This window comes from Lampetra fluviatilis, chromosome 9 (assembly GCF_964198595.1).
Source record: "Lampetra fluviatilis chromosome 9, kcLamFluv1.1, whole genome shotgun sequence".
NCBI classification, from domain to species: Eukaryota; Metazoa; Chordata; class Hyperoartia; order Petromyzontiformes; family Petromyzontidae; genus Lampetra; species Lampetra fluviatilis.
The window spans coordinates 2,894,698-2,909,804 of NC_136283.1; the positions used below are offsets into that span (position 1 = coordinate 2,894,698).

The following is a 15,107-nucleotide window of genomic DNA, read 5'->3' on the forward strand; positions in this document are numbered from 1 at the left end:
TAGTTAAGGGATAGGCGCCAATAGATAACATTTAAAAAGTAGCATCGATTTCTAATCCAGAATCATATCCGTGAGATACTGTATTGAATAATCAACATAATCAGCCATGGTCGATGCACTGTTGGATGAAGCGCTCCGTAAGCCGCTAACATCTCTCGCGACCCTGCGATGTAATGCCACAGGTTTCTTAACAAATGATGCCCTATTTCACAAATCGCTTATTTCACTCAAGAAGCACCGTTTGTGAATCACACAGTTAAATAAAAAGTCCAAAACGCTACACCAGTCATGCATATGCACGTCCTCTACTCCATCCGTATAGTCTAGCCTACGCATAAGGTAATAATGTGACATACCACGTTGGGGGGATGTATGTACTATATGTATTTTAATTATTTTATTATTTCCATTCTACGTGACTTTACCGAAAGAATCAAGAAGATGAATCCCTGCAGTCACGAAAGCTTTAAATCGATACTACATGATCATCAACCACGTTCAATCCACTGCTGGATGAAAGCTTTCCCAAGCTACCACCGCCTCCGCCCTCATCTGTCGCGATTTCGCGATGTAACAATTCACCCAGCACATTCACTCGAGCTGATTGAATCGCTCCATCTCCTCCGAGGAGCTATGCTCGCGAACGCGTGCCATTCCTTGGCGGTCACTCCGTCGTTATCCTGGACCAAATTGCGCGCCTTGCAAGTTGTTTATTATTGCTAATATTGGTTTATTATTAGTGCATTATGATCATCCGGTTTCAGCAACGGGTCCTGTCCAAGTCCATCTACTTTCATCAACATTTGAAAGTATCCATCTTTTATCTAACCCATGTGTTCGTTCCCCATTCTGTCACTCAATGCAATTTCCCAGCGTGCATTCATCCTCGCCACGATTCTTTGCGCACTCTTCCGACGTGTTTTATTTGTTCATTTGTTCTGACGTTTCTGTACCGCGTGCAACACGGCACCGATGATGATGTATAGCGTAATTCCGCAGTGTGTGTGACTGTGGTCCCATGTACAATGCGTATCTGTGGCTGTTCTAGAGGTTGTCGTGGTGGTGGTGGTGGTGTGCGGAGGGATCCAATTATTATCGGTCGCATGAGAGAGGGGGGATGCTCGAACGAACACGTGCGTTGCTCGCATCTTTGCCGGTGTTGGCGGCCGGTGCGGCTATTAAAGTGCTGCTGATGCGTTCATTTTTTCCGCAATCACACAGAGCGCACGGTCGCGTATGTAGAGGGAGAGTGGTGGGGGGGGGATATCCCTACGTGACCAATGGGTTATGCGAGAGGCATAAATATATACAGCCTCACTCTCAATCCACACTCCCCATTCTCACCGCTCACCTCACAGCCTTGCGCTGGGCAGATTTTAAGAGGTAAAACAAAAAACAAAAAAACGCGGGGGGGGGGGGGGAGGCGGGTCAGGCACGCTGGTAGTGAAAGCGAGCGAATGATAGTGATGGTAATAATAAAATAACACGAGACAGCGAGAGAGAGAACGAGCGGAGAATAATAAAAAAATAAATACCCCCCCCCCCCGCCGCATCTCTTCAGAAATGTCTGCATGCCGTGCAGTATACCACATGTACCGCAGCGGTGCAGCAAGGTACAGTGTGTGCACGCGTGAGATGTCCCGCTAGCGTGGTGCTGAATGATTATGTAATATTAGCCACGCCGCCGGTTCGCATGGCCTGTCCGTCCATCGGACGACTCCCCTCCTGATCCCCGTCCGCATGCAGCCTGCCCGCCCAGCCCACACGACCGAGCCGGCGTTTGCGTTTGCGTGCGTGCGTGCTTGCGTGCACATACGGCGCGTGCGTTTGCGTTGCGTGCGTTCAGAGTCTCTCTCTCTCTCTCGCTCAGTGCCATCCTCCTCTCTCTCTCTCTGTCTCTCTGGCGTTCTCTCTGCTTGTCGGTCGCGTCTAACGCGCGGCGGAGCTGGGTTTACACGCGCGCGCGAGAGTGTCGCCGGATCGCCAGCAAGCTGGCCAGCTCGCCGCGTCTCTCGTGTTTACTGTACGACGAGCGAGCGTCGCAGCTGTGTGCACGCGCGCGCGTGTGTCTTCTGTCTTGTCTCGTGCTTCTCTTCTCCTCCGTCTGTCTGTATCTCTGCAGGAATTACCAAAAAAAAATTAAACCTCTCTCTCTCCTGCCGTGCGTCCCATCCATCCATCCCTCCTCGCTCGGCCAACAAGAGTCGCAGTTCTCCGCGGACCACGTAACCATCCGTGTCCTCCTCCTCCTCGTCGTCTTCCAATTCGTATTCGTTCGCATCGGTAGAGAATTGGAGATGCCAGGAGGCTCCGCGCGCACCGATCGTAGCGCCCGGAGGAGGTGCATCTCGGACTAAGCGCTGTCGCTGGGGGAAAGGGCGGTGCTTTTTTTTCTTCCAGTGTGAATGTGAGCGCGCGCGCGCGCGCGTGTGAGTGAGCGTGAGTGTGTGTATATATATATTTATACGGCAATGCGCCGCTTCGAGAGGGTGTGCTTGCTCGCTCGACTGACGTCGTTCCGCATCCGGAGTTCCCCCCCATTCAAACGTGAGGACCGCGACATGGGATACTTAATGAGTGCAGGAGTCAACACAAACCCGTGCCGCACATTGCAACGCCGTCGTCTGCGGAGCGCTTTCCTCGCCACTGCCTGACGGGGACTCGCGCCGCGCACAACTCCTGCGAGCACGCGCGTGCGCGCACGCCGGGGAGAGGTTGCTTGGAACGCAGCTCTTCTCCGGGGTCCGGGGGGGGGTCATTTGTCTTCTCCTTAGGGATGAAGCCTCCTGCCGTGCTGCTGCCGGTGCTGCCGCTGCTACTGATGTGCACCCTGTGGCACGTCATGCCCGGCCAGGCGTGCTACGCGCCCAGCCTGCCCTCCTTGGCCGAGCAGGCTTACCGCTCGGCCGTGGTGATTGAGGGCAAGGTGCAGACCGCCACGGCCACCCCGGTGAATTCCGCGGCAGCGCTGCTCGCGGGCACGTCGCAAGGCGCTGCTGCTGCCGCTGCCGCCGCCGCGTTCCCGGGCAGTCGCTACACGCTGCGAGTACGCGTCTCCGACGTGTGGTCCGTCAACAACGGTGGACTCGAGCGCGGCCAGTTCATCACCGTGGGCGACTTCGGCACGGAGCCTTCGTGCGTGCGTCCCAGGCGCAACCAGCGCTACGTTTTCTTCTTGGAGCTGCTCGTGCCAGCGCCGACCACGTGGAGCCTGGTGGCCAACGTGTCCGTCCCAGACGAGAACGGGAAGGAGGCCACCGTCAATAGCAGCAGCAGCAGCACCACCACGAGCAGCAGCAGCAACAGCAGCAGCAGCACCACCACCACCACTACCACCACCACCACCACCACGATCACGCACCGCCAGTTGAGAAGCCAACAGAGCAGCGGCATGTATAGAGCTGTCTACTCCCCGCGGCAGACGGCGTCCAGTGGACAGAACATCAAGCGCGAGATCAACGGAATACTGTGCGACCAGTGCGGTAAGCGAAGCTGCTTGGCTCATTACTATTCTCATTCGTGTATTGTATTTGGCCACCATCGTGGGTCATTGGGATGTTCTGGTGCAGTTGGAGAGAGAGAGAGAGATAGATGCTTCAGTCGTGTTTTTGTGATCGTGCGGTACTTTATGAAATGATGGGCAGGAGAGAGGTCTGGGTCTTGGTGTGTGTGCAGAAAGTCTGCGTCGAGCGTGATCTGTCCGGCACCACCTTCCAGGTAACACGTGGGGTTGAAGTGTTGGTCAAAGTTTCAAAATTAATCGACGGGATACATTAGTCGAGAAAGAAACTCGCAGCGGGTACCCGAGTGTGCAATCTGATCTGGTTCGCACTCACAAACCTTTTAGGACGTCACTGCACATGTTTACGCTCGAGTTATTTCAATGAAAAACGCCATTCCCTTCTAAAACAGGAGCACGTTTTTTTGTTGTAACACTCACTGAACTTTACTCCAGCCTATAAACAGTAGCGTGTATGATGCCAGAAACACATAACCGCACGTGTTTCTCTATTTTTTTAATAGACGTCCATGCGCTGCGCACTAGTTAATTATTCTATTGTATTTATAGAAACAAGAAATCTCCAGATACCAAACGTCACCAGAGTGCAACGTCAACGAAGCATCCGCAACGAATGTCGTATCTCAGATGAATTTCGTGTTTACATTTGTAGCTTCTGATGTCAAAGCACAACGGTTACCCACGCATAATCAACGATTTTTGGGTTTAGATCGCGTTATTTATAAATGTGTCGTAACCCTCCACCACCCGACACGGCCAATCAGTAAAAAAAGTGTCACGTTGACAAAAGACAAATAGTTCACTGCTTTAGCCCACCGGTGTGTTGAAGCGTGAAACCACAACATTTACAATTTGAGTACGAATTGCCCGATGATGCTGGATGCAATTACCAGCGAAACGTCGTACTCAAATTGTAAATGTTGTGGTTTCACGCTTCAACACACCGGTGGGCTAAAGCAGTGAACTATTTGTCTTTTGTCAACGTGACACTTTTTTTACTGATTGGCCGTGTCGGGTGGTGGAGGGTTACGACACATTTATAAATAACGCGATCTAAACCCAAAAATCGTTGATTATGAACAATATTGGTCGCGAAAGCCTACGTGTTAAACTGGTTACCCACGCATAAAATAAATCGCTTTAACGCAAATACATAAAGACACGTTGAATTCACATGGACGTTAGAAGGAAAACGCACTCGTGTATCCTTTTTTAAACAACTTTTGAGCAAACATCTTAGAGCGTAATTTTTGCCATGTGTTTAATTTATTTCTCTCTCCACTTTTTATAGGTACGTACAAAATTCCAACAATGTATTTCAAGTTCTGTTAGATCGTGATGGGCAATACATTTTCTAATTTACGAATAGATTATTCTCACAGACTGTCGGCAGTCTAATGGGTCTCTGTGTGTGTGTCTGTGTGCGGGTACGCACAGGACTCTAGACCCCCATATCAGCACACGTTTAGCACCCAAGCATTGCCAGGTGTTGAGCAGAGAGCGAGGGCTCGCTCATTGACGCCTTGCTCGCAAGGCTCGGGACATGTGCTTCAGCAAATGATGACGCTCACTTCCAGGGTGTTCCGTGACCTTCCAGGTGTGCCCTATGCACGTCTCTTTTGAAGTGTTAGCGTTCTCCTGGGATGCACGCATATACACACACACACACGCGCGCGCGCGCCCGAGTCGCGGGGAACCCTTGTGAGAACTAGGTAATAAAAAGTGCGCAAAGAGACCTGCCGTTAATTATTTATTTTACACTCCTCTCTCATATGTGTGTGAGTTGCGACTCTTGGCAGCGGTACGCACACGCTTCGCCGTTGTACAAGTGGGTTAAACGTAAAAGTTCCAATAAATCAGCAAACATCAGGTCGGTGGGACGTCTTTGAGCACAAGCATGTTCTTTAAAGTGTGTAAATTTGAGTGAGCCGTCGACCATCACATACATAGTAAGCATGCTAACGATGCCGTTGTAAGTAGCTGAACTCTTTGAGTGGTTCCAGCACCACCAAACTGCCGCAAGGCAAACTGCTGGCATGCAGATGATGACAATGAAGATAATGATGATGATGTCTCCTAAGTACTCGGCCAAACGGGGGTGTGCAAAACAAACCCGAGAGCTCTTTGGTCGACCTGTGTCGTGGGCGAGAAGGCGGCCCTTTCGTGTTTTATTTACGCGCACTGCAAACATGCGCGCGCGTGCGTGCGTGCATCATCCACCGCGCGTGTGTACGGCTCGACAGCTGCTAGTTCATTCAGATTGGGCAGGCCACCCACGGCGCACTAAAAAAATAAACCACAACACCACCCCCCCCCCGCCGCCGCAACCGCCACGTACCAAAAAAAAGAATGTCTCTGTCGCTTAACTCAGCCGCGCTTTTCAACACCAACACGACGCGACGGCGCCCTCTCCATAATCAGCGGTGGAGGGGCCGCAGGTTCATATTTGCTATTTTGTATTTGTGAACACCCCGAGTAAAAAAAAGAAGAATAAGAAAGAAATGGCCCTAGATCGGCTTTGCGCGGTAGTAGCCCACATCGCCTCCCCTTGTCTTTGTCGTTCGGCTTCTGCCTTTACGCGCGGCGCCGTTACGCAACGCAGGCGTGGAGGAGGGACGTGGATGCATCATCGATTGGCATGCGTGCGTGGGTAAGCACGTGCGTGCGGCCAGCTCATCCATGCACAGATAATGTATTGTCCGCATTCTAGGACGCACCGGGAAATGAGACGCACTCCGAACCTGTTGGCCCCGGTATCGATGCAGTTATACAGATCTGGCCTCTCTCTTTCTCACACACACGAACGCACCTACCCGATTTTAAAATGAACCGCCAACGTAAAATAATATTATTAGGGGGGAGGGGGCGGAGTGTGCGTCTTATAATCCGGAGACTACGGTGATAAAGAGATACATCCGCCGCTTCGTTGATTTCAGTTGTCGTGAGGTCGTGGCTCGCGCACTTGAGCCTCTATGGAACCCCTCAGCCGAGTTCGATCCCTAGCCACCGCTGACCTCAGTGGGCGAGTGATATCGAAACCCCCGTGCTGGGCTTCTGCTTTCTCTCCCTCGCATTAACCCGGATTGGTGAAGTATGGTAAAGAAAAAAGCAATCCCCATTAACAGCGCATCTGTAAATTATTGCTAATCATTATGATTTTTATTACGATTGATTTGACTTTTTTTTCTGGGAGAGACTGCACTGATGTATCCAGTGTAATTTTTTTTCAAAGGTGACCTGGCTAACCAATCGTGAGATCTAAGGAGCGGTGGGAAATTGCGAGCTCGTCGCAGGCTGCCCGTCGCTCGATCACGCCACAGTTGAAGCGTTTCTCTGCTTGGTGTCAAACGCACAAATGAGAAGGTTGCGCGTCAAATCCGTCGGTGGCCCCGAGTGGTTCGGTGGTGGAAACTCTTCTTAGCTGTGGCGGAGTTGAGTTCTACATTCATAATGAATGTAACTGTTTTTGGAGATCTGTTGCCGGGCGAAGAACTCACCACGCCGTGTGAGTCACGTGGGCTGTTTGACCACATTTCCCCGCGCTGGTCAATGCGAAGTGGTAAAGGTGGCTGCCTCGTGTGAGGAGTAATTTATTCTTGAAATAGGTGTGGTGTGGCCACAACAAAAAAAACATCAAGATCAGCAAGTTAAGAAAACTCAGCCAATACTGAACGTAAGATCACGTTTTTTTTTGCTGAAATTAAGAATCGTAATGAAGTTATTTACTGACTTACAATGTATGTCAGATTACGTATAATAATGTCAATTAGTGACAACAGGAAGATAAAAAAAATCAAGGGAGACAACAATGTGTGACATATAAAATACTTTTTTGGCATTACTTAACAAAATTTCGTGGAGCTGTAGTGTAGTGGTTAGCGTACTGCACAATGAACCCGGTTACGTGAATTAAACTATAATAAAAATCTAAACTATTTTTTTTACCACCTAAGGCCCACGGAGCTTTATAGCGCTTTTGTTTCAGAAGCGACCTGGCCACAGGTGATAAGCTCCACGAAGTGGCTCCACGAAGTGGCTTATCAGCAGAAAAATGTTGGAAGCCAAATTACTCCCGGTCACGGTTAACATCAGTGGCGAGCGATGTCCGAGTCGATCTTGCCGCCCCTCCCCCAACCCGCACCGACCAGCGTGTGTGCGGAGACGTTCATCCAGCAGTGGATTTATAACGGAACAGTACATTGTACAGGACTAGTTCAGACGCTCCACGCGTTGGAGGGTGAAAACACAAAAACGTGGTAGGTGGATCGTTTCAAAATGTCTGTTGCGCCATCAATGCGATGGGTTCTTCATGTGCAGTAAATCCATACGGGGGAATTCTACACCTATTCAATTCTAGAACCTATTCAAAACCAGTACGACGACGTCATCAATTGCGGGCAGCATGAATTGGCATTGTTGTACAAAGCTTCCGGTTGTTGCTGCAAGTGCCGCTCACGCGAGAAAGGAGCTTTCTGTGTGTGTGCGTACCTGTGTGTGTGTGCGTACCTGTGTGTGTGTGCGTACCTGTGTGTGTGTGCGTACCTGTGTGTGTGCGTACCTGTGTGTGTGCGTACCTGTGTGTGTGCGTACCTGTGTGTGTGTGTGTGCGTACCTGTGTGTGTGCGTACCTGTGTGTGTGCGTACCTGTGTGTGTGTGCGTACCTGTGTGTGTGCGTACCTGTGTGTGTGCGTACCTGTGTGTGTGTGCGTACCTGTGTGTGTGTGCGTACCTGTGTGTGTGTGCGTACCTGTGTATGTGTGCGTACCTGTGTGTGTGTGCGTACCTGTGTGTGTGCGTACCTGTGTATGTGTGCGTACCTGTGTGTGTGCGTACCTGTGTGTGTGTGTGTGCGTACCTGTGTGTGTGTGTACCTGTGTGTGTGTGCGTACCTGTGTGTTTGTGTGTACCTGTGTGTGTGTGTGTGCGTACCTGTGTGTGTGTGTCTTTCTGTGGACTTGTGTGGGAAAGCGGCAGTGTAGCGGTTAGCGCGCGGCGCCACGAACCCGGCGCCCGAAGTTCGATTCCCGCTCTCACGGCCAACACCGGTAATTATTAATTATTTGAACCGGTCCTGGGCCGTCCTTAGGTCGACTCGGCCTCAAATACGTATCTGGTGCGGCGGGTAAGCATCGCCTAGGGAGACAAAGGTGGCCGGGCGTGTTGTTGGCCACCCACCCCCTCGTGCGCATTCATAGGCACTCGCAAACACAGCACCTGCCAAACATTTTGTTACGCTCCATACGGGAGGGAGGGGATCTTTGTCTCTGTGTGCAGGACGAGCGGGATTTCTCTGGGTCGCAGCTTGCACGAACAGGGCGCGCGTGCGTCATTCTGCGCGATCGCCGTGAACGCGAAATGATTCAGACACGTGGCCTCTGCTGGAACACGCCGGACGAGCGAGACACCTACCCCCCTTCAACCCCAACGGGTGGAAGTGACACGGCCGCTCCGTGTCACGACCGTGCCACTTAGATTCACAACTCTATACGCGTGGCGTGTGTGTGTGTTGGGGTTGGGGGGGTGGGGGTTATTGCACTACGATCTCTGCAAACAGAGTTCGATTCCCGGCCACGGAAATATCGGTATGCTACGGGGATACAAATATTGTAACGACATAGGAATTGACCTTCCCCTTAGGGTCGCTTCAAACTTAAATGAGAACCTGGGAGTGGTTCCACCTGAAGACGGAAGCTTGTGTTGCCTCCAAAACGTCGTGAATTTTTATTTTATTTTACTTTTATTAATTTTAATGTTTTACCTACGTGACTTTACCGAAAAAAACCTAAGAGTATGGGAGTGGTGCGTTAAAACACTAGCACCGGGGAGACAAAGGCGGTCGGGCGTGGTGCTCGGCACACCCACCCCCCTCGTGTGTTCACGAACACGAGGTGCCCCGAAACAAACTATTAGAATGCTCCTCCACCGTGGGGACCTTTGTCTTGTTCGTGTCGCGTTGGCGATATTCACCCCTGCGTGTGCGTGTGTTGTAAAGTCGTTATAATGACGACGCTTAGTGGTAAGGCGATACCCATGGATTCTCTAGTCGTGGTGGCAAAGTTAAGAGCAACACGAGCTTAAAAAAATAGACTGTAACGCGGTGATTATCCAATCAGCGGTAATACCGACCGCTGTAATTGTCGCAATTCTCATGCTAAAAATGTAAACGTATTATGCGCTTCAAATTGTGTTATAAATTAATAATATTAATCATCATCATAATCATCAGTCATCAATCACGACAATAACGCAACGCGAAAAATGTGCGGGGTGGGGGGGGGCATTTAACCCAATTGCAAACGGAATTCGTAACAATTATTGGGGCCAACCGAATGATGCATACGAATGCGTTCGTCTTACCACGCAGTTTATTGTTTGTTACTTTCGGCAGTGTGTCGCGCGCACGTCAGACATGCTGCAGCGGCGCCTGTTATAACCGCTTCAATGATCCACACGTGGGATAGGCAAGCAGAGATGAAAATCGATCTTCGTCACGGCACGCATTCATCATCAGTGTGTGGCGGGGTCGCTGTGACGTTTTTTTTTTTGCGGCAGGCATTGCGATCGCCACCATATCTCACGGCCCTGTGAGCTCGTGTGGCTCCTCTCTCTCTCTATATATAAACTGCACCTCCTCCCCCTGCCAGCTTCATGTGGCCTGACCATTGTGGGGCAGATAGAGGCAGAATTAAGCGTTTAACGTGCCAACTCCAAGCGGCGTTCAGATTTATTCCGGCCACGCCGAGAGAGAGAGCACCTGGGAGGGATGGGACAGGGAAGGGAGGATGTTCAGCGTAATGATTCTTGTTGCGTGTGAGCCGTCCACCCCCTAGCTGAACGCTCAGCTCACCTTCTAAATTCGTAACAGGTAACTCTTGAAATCGCAGAACAATAATGAGTACAATCAAGTGATGCGCGTCGCGGCATTTGCGGGAGCAAGAGTATAACTCGTTTTTAAAAAAAACCGCAGAAGGGGTCGTTTCTCGTTCTATTTAACGTCTAACGTTTGAGAAAGTGTTTTTATACATTGACTGCATCGTGCCCTTCCATCCCCTGGAGGTTTGTATGCCCCCCTCTTTAAACAAGGTCATGCTGCAAGGGTTGTTGCGACTACATCAGCTCTTGAGCCGATCCAACTAAGGGGTGAGGCCGATTGAAATAAAGTTTCGAAATGACTAAACTTTAGACTCCCCTGGCTCGCGATCAGCAGGAGTGTCATGGCTCGCGTCACACGCGACCGCTGAACGTGTGCCAGTCCATGTACGTGTATGAAGAAGTGTCCAATGCAAGCCGGACGAGACGCTGAATGTCCAAACTGATCCGCCGTTTTGCTTGTGTTGAACCTCTGCTGCTGCTGGAATTGTGCAGAAGGGGTCGTGCGGTTGATTGGATGTGTAAAAACAAATGTACGTGTTGTTTTTACGTGGAGAAGCAGATGTGTGCGACGGGGAAGGAGGGAGGGAGGGGGGGCGTGGAATTATAGTTCGCTTATTCATCAAGAAGCGGACCATGCTTGGGATTTGTTTTAAATTGCGTTCAGAACGCGTGAACCCCCCCCCCCCTCTGATTGTGTCGACGCGTGAACGCGCGGTCCCGGGTTCGGCCCTCCGCTGTGCGGTGTCGGCGAAGTTTTGAATGCGATTGGAAGAAAAATGCGCATCGAAAGCATCCGTGTTGAGGAACAAAAACAAGTTTAAACTTCAGAATTCGCCCAGAGTCGGCGTAGGTGCATTGATTTTTAATGCACCACGTCGGGTGAGTAATTAAGTCTAACAGCGGAGTAACGATTTAAAAATTATCACGTTTCACATAACTGTGCCCAATTAATGTCACACGCGCAGGAAACGGGCACTCATTTGCTCAAACTTACATTAGCCTACTTACGAGAATCGTTTTCAAAGGGTGCATGGGCTCTATTTTATCACCGGAGTTACCACCGTTTTCTTGCCACATGGCAAGATTGCCGTGACGTGAACGCACGGTCAAAACCGTTACAAACACGATACAATAATACCACCCCTTTGCCAATCTACTGGTAAGAAAAAGGCTCCCAATGGCAGCTTGGTTATGGAAATTGTTTGACCATACTTCACCATACTGGTCACTGTCAGTTGGTGAAGGGGGGATGAGTGTTGTGGGTTGGGAACCTGCCTGTTCAGATATCACTTGCCACTGATGTTACTCGTGACCGGAAACATAAAGTCAGGTCATCGGGTTCACATCAGAGCGCCACGAACTACTGCATCACCACTCCAACGGTTTTTGAACAATGCGCAATGTTAAATATCAGCTCTGGTCTTAAGCCACGGTGATTCCAGGATAACGAGGGATTGAAGCGTTTCTGCAAAGATTTGTCATGATTGGTCGATAAATTACTCATTGGCCAGCATTCATTATTTAGTTTGCTCAATTATTTATAGGCTGCGGTTTATACATTGGCTGCTGCAGCATTCATTCAGAACCCATGGATAAAGTATAGCATACGATCAATGACCTTTTTATGGTATTTTTAAGCCTACCGTGCAGCTCGTTTTAATTAAATGTACGTCTTTAAGCAGCGACATCAGGGACGTGAGACCATACAATACGTTTGTCCTGTGATTATGCTCATCTGGGCTTTAGTCAACAAAAAAACATGTTGTTTTGTGTTGAATTATTCACTCGAGTATGTATTTAAATGGCACGCATATTTGGAGCGTCGTTTAATGCTGACATGAGTAAAGGATTTGACACTTCCTTTCCAGTCGACTCATCATTGCCATGGCATCTCTTCCATCCCCTACCCCTTCCAAATAGGAAATTGTCTTCTGGGTTTCGGGTTCATGAGACCATAATGTTGAGACGTTAATAAGAACGTTGGTTTTGCACACAAATAAAACACACGAGCACATTAAATATATTGAAATATCGGAAGGTACCAATGCACAATAAACACTTGCAGCAGTGCGGATATTTTACACGATACCAATTCTGCAACTCATAAGGGGGAATTCAGGAATTGCCACATTTAACTTGAAAAGGGGATGCAATTGACTTTTATGGCTGTAGACATTTTCTGGGGGAAGAAAAAAATATCGCACGATCTTAGCCCTCGAGCAAAACATTGAGAGCTATGCTTGTTTGTATGCTGCTGCTACTACCACAAGTGCGCATTGACACAATTGTCCAATACACACACGTGCTCCGGGCAAATGATCTCAGCCTTAACCAACAGTTGATACTTTGAGTTGTCCGCTGTGTTTTTTCAGTTTTGTACCGTGTGCTGTTCACGGTGATGTGCTGTTCCCAGCACACGGAGTTAAAATTCCAAATATTGCGTCGAACAGAATGCAGCACGACCCATAAACGCATAGGAGAGCTACGTGGCGAAAACCGCAAACATCATACTCAATAGCTTTTCTTACATTTCTCCGTGTGTAAAATTTTAGTTGTGGACTGTTGTGAATTTTGGTGGTCACATTCCTGCTGTGGTCTGTAAGCTCCAAGCCGTCTCAACCCGATGGTGGAGCATCTGTGAATGTGTCAACATTTTTTTCCTTCATATTTTGAAAGGCACTGATTGTTGTGCCATTTATGGTTACAGTTGTATCCAACTTGCAGGACAAAGTGGCGTTTCTGAAAGAGCGATACACTTTACTCGATCTTATGAGTGACAGGATACAGGTGGACGAAGATTGTGTGCTTACCATTTCTACATCCCTGTCACTTCACTGCTGGATTAACATCTCTCTCCGCGTCGTGCGGGTCATCATGACTTTTTGACCATACTTCACCACGCTGGCCAGTGTGTGCGTTGGTTCAATTGTGTGTGTGTGGGGGTATAATTTCAGTTATCGCTCACCAGTCATGTTACACGTGGCTGGGAATTGAACTGGGCCACTGATCTCAACTCGGAGCACAGTGCCATAACCAATGGCTGATCCACAACACTTTTTTGGTGGGATATTTGTTTCGTGATGTTTCACCGCTGGCTTCAGGCGTCTTCATACGTTAACAGATGCTGCTGGTGATGGAGGGAGGGGGGGGGCAGTGTGATACTAATACCGGTCCGTGCATCACTCGCCAATAATGCTAACTGAGCACGAGAATCGAACTTAGGTTTCCGAGTTTTCAAGGCGCAGAGTACTCTCTGCGCGGCAGCTGCCTCCATTCTGTGGGTACTGATATGTTTATATATATGAAGGTATGTAACACGAATTCTGGGGTTATGATTCACAACTTTGAAACACGAGGCTGTTTCACTGCCGAAACACGAGAAATCATCTCTTTAACCTTTTCACAGATGGCATTATTTATTTTATCCACCGCCACACGAGATGAGATTCACATGGACACCTTGAGAAAAATTATACTTGGAGCCGGTGTTTGCGAGAAACGTTTATTCAGAGTCCAGGGTGCACCACTTACAATCTTAGCATATCTGCACGTGGATAGAAATGATCGGAAGACGTTAACTCCTCTGCCATCTCCATAATCACATACACGTAGAGCTGGAATATCAAATTAGTCAAGAAGTCACTCCGCCGATAATTAGTTGCGTAACTCGACTAATGGAGAACGTCAAGATTATAATAAAGAGTATCAACTGTTCCCACGTGTGCCGCTAGACGGGAGGTGATGGTAACAACTGACATCGGCTGTGGATTTTAGGGGAATTTCCTACCTCTGATGTCAGAGCGACTGACATTTGTTTCAATTAATCGACGTAATTGTTCCATCTCTACACTTGTGGCTAAGGTGTTGCCTCTGCGTTGTATGTGATGTTACAGCTCAGATAAACAAACAGATGGGTTGCTACTTCTACACTTGGGTATATCTACAAATCAATAAATGACTAATTAGATGCATAAATTATGCAACAACGAAAACAAAGGCAAGAACATTTCCTGGGTTAATGGTCGTATATCAGACAGGATTCACAGAGAGGCAAAATATCAAAGTATAGAAAGACCCGTGAGCTTCGAGCAAGACACGGTTGCATTGACCAATCTGGAAACTTCCATCCATATCTCAAAATCGTTGCCTCAATTTGACCAGACTCCACGAGTGCTCGTCTTTGCTCGCTATCTCACAGACGTAAGCGAGCGATTGGCCGCATTGCCAGCTGATTAGCTTCATTGCACAGAAGCCTCGCCCTGGCCTTGGCAAATGAAGTGCCATCGTTAAATTTTACGCAAAGCTTACCGAGTTGTATTAGCCTTGCGTTGTTCACACAATCAATGCGACATTGCCCCCCCCCCCTACGCACTTTTTTTTCTATTGCCACTGAAAATAACACGAATGTAATTATGCGAAGGACAAAAGGAGTGTCTTGCATTGTTAATGTGCTTGTACAGCAAAACCCTTTATCAATCTACTTGCCGAATTAAGGGGCCGCCCATAAATGACGTCACGCACCTAGGGGGGTGGGGGGGGTGTCAGACATTTGTGACGATGTGTGACGAGGGGACGGGGGCGGTTGAGAAATGTAACGTCATATCAAAATGCGCAACTTTAAATAAATATAGACAACACGTGTTACTTAATTAAATAGACTTATTAATAAATGTGTCCTCCTACAACATCAGAGTGCTGCGCCACATTAAATAT

The 15,107-nt window shown here is 48.9% G+C and overlaps 1 protein-coding gene across 5 annotated transcripts in view; it reads left to right on the forward strand.

The window, feature by feature from the left end:
• The first annotated feature begins 2,401 nt into the window (after positions 1–2,401).
• The window catches only part of LOC144934126 (pro-neuregulin-1, membrane-bound isoform-like), a 496,144-nt gene continuing 483,438 nt past the window's right edge, over positions 2,402–15,107 (forward strand). For 3 of the 5 annotated variants that reach the window (XM_078859575.1, XM_078859576.1, XM_078859580.1), the window contains exon 1: positions 2,403–3,482. In XM_078859575.1, the coding sequence (XP_078715701.1) occupies positions 2,777–3,482 (706 nt within the window). In that variant the 5' untranslated portion in view covers positions 2,403–2,776. Of the gene's footprint in view, positions 3,483–15,107 lie in introns of all 5 variants that reach the window. The other 2 variants (XM_078859577.1, XM_078859578.1) reach the window with 1 other exon arrangement.